At 43.5% G+C, this 6,000-nt stretch overlaps 1 protein-coding gene across 1 annotated transcript in view; it reads left to right on the top strand.

The window, feature by feature from the left end:
* The window catches only part of LOC131591767 (diacylglycerol kinase iota), a 110,439-nt gene extending 106,112 nt beyond the window's left edge, over positions 1 to 4,327 (top strand). The window contains exons 28-30 of the mRNA XM_058862807.1: positions 1,297 to 1,333; positions 3,212 to 3,311; positions 4,211 to 4,327. Coding sequence (XP_058718790.1) covers positions 1,297 to 1,333; positions 3,212 to 3,311; positions 4,211 to 4,327 — 254 coding nt within the window. The remainder of the gene's footprint in view (positions 1 to 1,296; positions 1,334 to 3,211; positions 3,312 to 4,210) is intronic.
* Positions 4,328 to 6,000: the final 1,673 nt, after the last annotated feature.

Consider the following 6,000-nt stretch of genomic DNA (forward strand, 5'->3'; position numbering starts at 1 on the left):
GGGTAGAGACTGATTCTTCTTTTTGATAGGCAGGAGTGAACACACAACTGCCAAGTGTGGAGATGAGGATGTGTGGTGGTAGAGTCAGCGTGCATTCAATAATTGGCAGTGGCTACTGAGTTTGGAGAACTGTCATGACAAGTATGCAGTGGTACACAAAGCCCTGTGCACTGAGGACTAAGCACCACCCTTTCTCATGATGACAGGAGATGAAGCGAAGCTCCAGGAGCCCCAGTGATACTCCAAGTGTACATTGTAAAAGCAGTGAGGTAAAGACCAGCTGCTGTGATCCGTTTTGACACACACTCAGACTGAAAGGAGTGTACAGAGGTTGTGTGTAGGCCTTTGTAAGCAAGTAGTGTGAAATTCCTCAGTTTCAGGTGAGATTTGCTGTAAACTCTTGAGGACTTGAATTTCAAAGTCACAGTGTGCTGGGGAGAAATATTCATGTGCAGGAAGGAAATGTCTTGTAAAGTCTCCCTATTCCCCTTGCTAACTGCCCTATACCATCTAACATTACACTCCAGAGGAGTGGAGAGAAGAATACGACAGACTGCAAAGGAAAAGTTGTTTTTTTCAAGTGACATCCAGATCCTAGCCTTTCCATATCACTGTAATTCAGCGATGGAATTTGCTGCTATACACATCTGCCTGTAGTGAATATCAAGGACAAAAGGACATTAACATAAATGTATTATTTTTTTCTTCACTTAACAAAAATCTTTTCTGCTTTCTTAATCTTACTTTCCTGATCATTGCTAACCAGTAGAGTACAGGATTTGCATATCAATATCAAGACCGCTGGGAATATTCCACCGTGATCTACATTTTGTGTAACGCTATTAAATGGAGTAGCACAGGGATGTCATTCAGGATGGAATTTGGCTAATTTCAACTTCCTAATGACATTTTCCCTCTAATACCAACAATAGATTTTAACTTGCAATATATCAGGGTTTCCAGTATATCAGCATTTTCAATGTACTGTACTTATGTGAACCACTTAATTGAACAAGGTGAAGAGTGAGAAAATAAACTCCATGAATATTCATTCCCAGTATAATTTAGAGGCTGCTACTCCCTGTTACTGACACTCCAGCAGTGACTGTGCATTCAGAATTTTTTTAGTGCAAGGGCTCACACAAGCAAATATTACACTGTAGTTTGATATATTTGTGCCGGTTGAGCTTTCACTTGGCTTCTTTTATATATTTTTACAGTGACTCTTCTCCTGGTAGACATATTTTTTTGGCATGCAGACAAATGCTATATGACATACCTGACTATCTTTTGCAGGTCCAGCTGAATTACTGGACATGACAGACAGTGAAACGTAAGTACAACCTACTCTGTCCTTCATGTTATATGTGCTAAAGTAGCAGATTCCTCTTGGTTTTCAAATGCAAACTGTTAAATAGGAAAAAGCTTGTAAAATAGCACAGCTCTTCAAAAACAAACAAACAGAATGCCCCCTAAACACCACACATCAACCACCTCATATGTGGCTTTCTTGCTTAAAACAAACCTTTCTAAACAACTTGGACTTGCAGAGGACTTTCTCCCTATTGCTTCCCATGCCTCCTTAATGTTTCTAGAGGAATAGAAGCTCTGCCTTGTGTTTTGATGTTTCTGGTCTCCAGCTACTAAGAGACCAACCTGAAGAATAAATTCCAAAAGTCAGGAAATTACTTTTCTTGCTCTACATCTTTTTTTCCAGTCCCTTCTTGATTCATCCAGGGTGCTCTGCCATAGCTCTCCCAAGTGGCCAGGATTTGTGCAGTTGAAGGTTTCCATCAAGTAGTTAAAACATCAATCAGCTCTGTTCTTATATAAAAAACCCCAACCCAACCAAATTACTTTCCTTTCCAATTCCCAATTTTTTTGCAACTTGTATAATCAAAGTTTTACAAAGGTATGTAAGGGAAGCATAATAATCCTGGAAAATATGTGTAATACATGCAAAACAAAAGCAGTCTTTCTCCCAGGGATCAAGCCTAACATTTCTCATCCCACAGTGCTCTCCTCTGCGAACAGAGAACACCTTTTGCACAAGGTGCAAGTCCAGAGGTGACAGGGACTGGATGGACTGCCAGGTTCTTTTCATCCAGAGAGCAGCACAACCACATAAAGTGTCAGCATAGCTGTGAGGGCTTCCCTTTAGAAGGATTCCTCTGCCTCTACCTCTTGGAAAGGGAAGGTTCAAGCTGTAACTGGCAGTATGAATTTGTCCTTTGGTCCTAAGGGGGAAATAGGATAGTATCCTAGTCTGATACTAGTTGTCATGCAGCAAGGGCATATTTATTACAAGGTTGCCTCTTAATATGTCAACTTCCCCTGCCATGGATGGGGGCTGAGATTCCTTTATGCATGCTGTGTAGATAGGTGCAAGATTTGAGCTGCTACATGTATTTCTTGTCGTTTGTTATTTCACAGGTTATGTAATGGCTTGTTGGGTGCTGGTACTAAGGACTCCTTTTCAACCCACTCAAAGCATACTTTCCTCTTCTTCCTAGGCAAATCTAGATAGATTTCTTTACTCTCAGTAAAGAGTTAGTCAGTTTCAGTCAGTTTCAGAATCCTGTTAGACTTAGCTCCAGTGCGAGTGAGAAGCTTTGCAACAAACGTGTTCCCACTACAGTCTTCTCTCTCTGAAAAGCATGTATTTAATCTTCCCCAGTAGCTCAGCGGTCCAGTGGTAGAAAACACATGAGAGTTCTTGCTCTCATACATCCAAGAGAGCAGGGTATCAGAACCAGGGCAGCAAGTGCACCAGTCATAGCTTTGATGGGTAGGATTTTTTCTAGGATGGCTCCAAGAATGAGCTTGAAGAAGGAAATTGCAGGAAGAAACAAATCCTGTTGCTGTTTCACCTGCTGTGAAATAGATAGGTGGCTAGCTTGCCTTTGCAGCAGTTAACAGAGCTGGTGGTTGGATAGCAATGTGACATTCAGTCCTCTGAATACATAAAATCTGTGCATGTTTCTTTCCCATCCCTCAGAAGTTCTTCGTCTGCTATTTGTGCGTTGCAGGCTTTCCTACTGAGTCAAAGGATGTAGATGCTAAGGGAGAGAGTGCACAAGTCTACCCCTGCCAGCAAGAGGGAACCTCGCAGAAATGCAGCATCCTTCTGTGTCTATCCTCTGCACCTCATGCTTCGTAAATGTACATTGGTGTGATGTGTCTCACTGCTGGTTTCTGTACTTTGGTCTAGGGGTGAGACAGCATTACATAAGGCAGCCTGCCAGCGCCACCGCACCGTCTGCCAGCTCCTGGTGGATGCGGGAGCCTCTCTGAGAAAGACAGACTCCAAGGTAATGCAGCTCCATCAACCACTTACGAACTCCTGCAGCCGAGCGAGACTGACCAGCATCCATCCCTGCTGTTTGCATGACTGAGACTTCCTTCTGTGTGCCAAGAGCAGCTCCTCTTAAGCAAGCTATTTTTGTAGAGAAAACTGTATTGATTAAACAAGTACAAGAGACTTCAGTCCCCAACATGGGTTATTGTAGCCATAGTGAGAGCCTGGCTTTGAACTATTTGGTGCATTGGGTGCAAATGAGACATATCCATGGCACACTGTATCCTCCTCCTGTGTGGTCAAAAGAGAGGCCTGTGGGCAAGGACCACCTGCAGGAGCCTTGGTTTCTGATTGCACAGCATCTGTGAGGCTTGATTATTGTGCCTGACTTGCTTTGTGAGGATGGCTAACTACTTTCTTTTGCCCTGGCTTGGCCCTATGCCCACTGATGTGACACTAACCCCATCTCTTGGTGTAAGCTTGACTGAGAAAGAAATTTGGGAAAAATTAAATCCAAGGAATATTCTATCATTGCAACAATCTGATTGCTTAGGAGCATGGTCCAGAAGCTGCCTCTCTGGAGTTTCTGAGCACAAGCACCCTGCAGGCAGCAGCTGAGAGTGAGTTGGTTCTCTGGACTCCAGAGTCAGAAACACCTTTGCTGCAGCCAAGCAATCAAAACCAGTTCCTACCTTTTTGGGCTTTATGGGGTAGCCTATAATGGGAAGGGAGATCATCCATGATTCTATGATCTCTTGTTCAGATGCCAGAATTATATGTTGCAAAAAGCTTTCTGAAACAGATGAAATCCAGACAAGTGGCTTCTGACTTGTTAATTGTCTTCTGCCTAGAAATCATCTGTTGTTCTAGACGTGTTAGCACAAAACTTTCTCTTCATGTTTCTTGCTACAGGGTAAGACCCCTCGTGACAGGGCTCAGCAAGCTGGTGATCCAGATCTGGCCTCCTACCTGGAGAGTCGACAAAACTATCAAATGGTTTCCCATGAGGATCTAGAGACAGCAGTCTGATGTCTGAAAATGTCCAAGAGGATCCCTGGAAATCTCGAGACTGCACCTGAGGCGCTCAGGCATCATGTGAGGAAGAAACTGATGGAATCCATGTGTCTCTCACTCTCGAGGAAAATACCTGAGGACATGCCACCGGTTTCTAAGGGCTACTGAGTCTTGCCGCAGAACGGTTATGTTCCATAAGTTAGCCCATGATGGAAGAGGTGGGACACTCAAAGGTCTGTGGAATCCATAGGCCACAAAAATTTACCTTTATTGCTTCCAGCAAGTAGCATGAACTTCTCCCATGTTCATCTGTACAATTTATTAAAGAAAGGAAAAAAAAAAGGAAAGAGTAAAGAGAGTGTGGGGGAATAAAATCCAAACTAACTGGTACATTAAGCCACCCAACCAGGCTCTCCTCCATCCTTACAGTTTCCTGCATTGCTTTTATTCTCCTGTTCCCCTCACTTCTCATCAGTTAAATATTACCTGTTATCTCTGTGTTGTCTTCACAAATGGTCAGGCAGTAGCAAAATATTTGAGGAGCTCTGGATGCCCTTAAGAAATATCCAGTGTTTTTACCAGCTACATTCCCTCCCTTGCCATCCTCTCGGAAGCTGTGCTGTCAGTACTCAGCCAGCATGGAGTTTCCTTGCTTTCGGAGAGGACTTATTCCTTGTTTCCCAGAGCGTGGGGCAGGGTTAGATTTATGGCAGTGACAAAACCCAGCCTCATCGTTGGGCATACAGTTATGGTATCCTCATGAGACAGGAATTTGTATGGAAAGGCGTTCTTTGGGATTTACCATGCTGAATGGCAGAGCAGAAAGTCACCAGGAAGGTTTCTCATATCACTTTTGTGCGTGCAATGGCTGACCCAGTTCTTCTCAGGTTTCAGGCCTGCCAAGAAGTTGATAGCTGTTCTTTCCTTCTGAAAAGATGGGCTTTACACTGGGGAGAGATTTGTGCAAAACTGAGGGAATTCTGATGGACTGACTGACAGACCTAGTCCCTTTGGCAGCAAAGCCAGAGGGAGGAAGGAGGCCTGGAACATCAGCAGCCAGCTGGGCTTGCTGCTGCCAACAAACAAATGGGCACTGGCCTGGTCGCATTGGGAATGGGGAAACATTCCTTGAATGAACCTGAAAACAATCGGATTGTTCAAGGGAACAAAGTTTTGGGAAGTCTGTCCCTGGAGAAGGACAGGCAGCAGCTCTCTGCCTTGTTACCCACCACAGGTTTGAAATGTAAAGCTTAGCTGCTGTGAAGGCCAGCTGTGTCTTCTGTACTCATCTACTCTCTGTCTTATAACCATAGAAGAAGAGAACGCAAACAAATACACAGGCATAAACAAAATGTTTCATCTTTGGGTTTCCAATTGCTACAGATATCTCAGCTGACAAAACAGCAGAACTTCTACTTTGTCAGCCCAGTGCCCATGAAGATGCTCATGGCTGACTTTTGGCATAACTCTTGCAATACGTTTTTGAATTTTGCTTTGTCGTTTGATTCAAAAGATCCACCAGTGTTTGTTCTTGCATCCCTTGCTAGGGGTTGCTCTCTGATAGATGGTGATCATCAGGGTTGCATACAGTTGGAAACCATGAAAATAACTCAGGTCATTATCCAGATAAGTTTTTTTTCTTTGGTAGATGTGCAGAAAATCAAATGAATGCAATTTTTTTTTTTTTT

The sequence above is a fragment of the Poecile atricapillus genome, chromosome W, assembly GCF_030490865.1.
Source record: "Poecile atricapillus isolate bPoeAtr1 chromosome W, bPoeAtr1.hap1, whole genome shotgun sequence".
In the NCBI taxonomy this organism is placed as follows: domain Eukaryota; kingdom Metazoa; phylum Chordata; class Aves; order Passeriformes; family Paridae; genus Poecile; species Poecile atricapillus.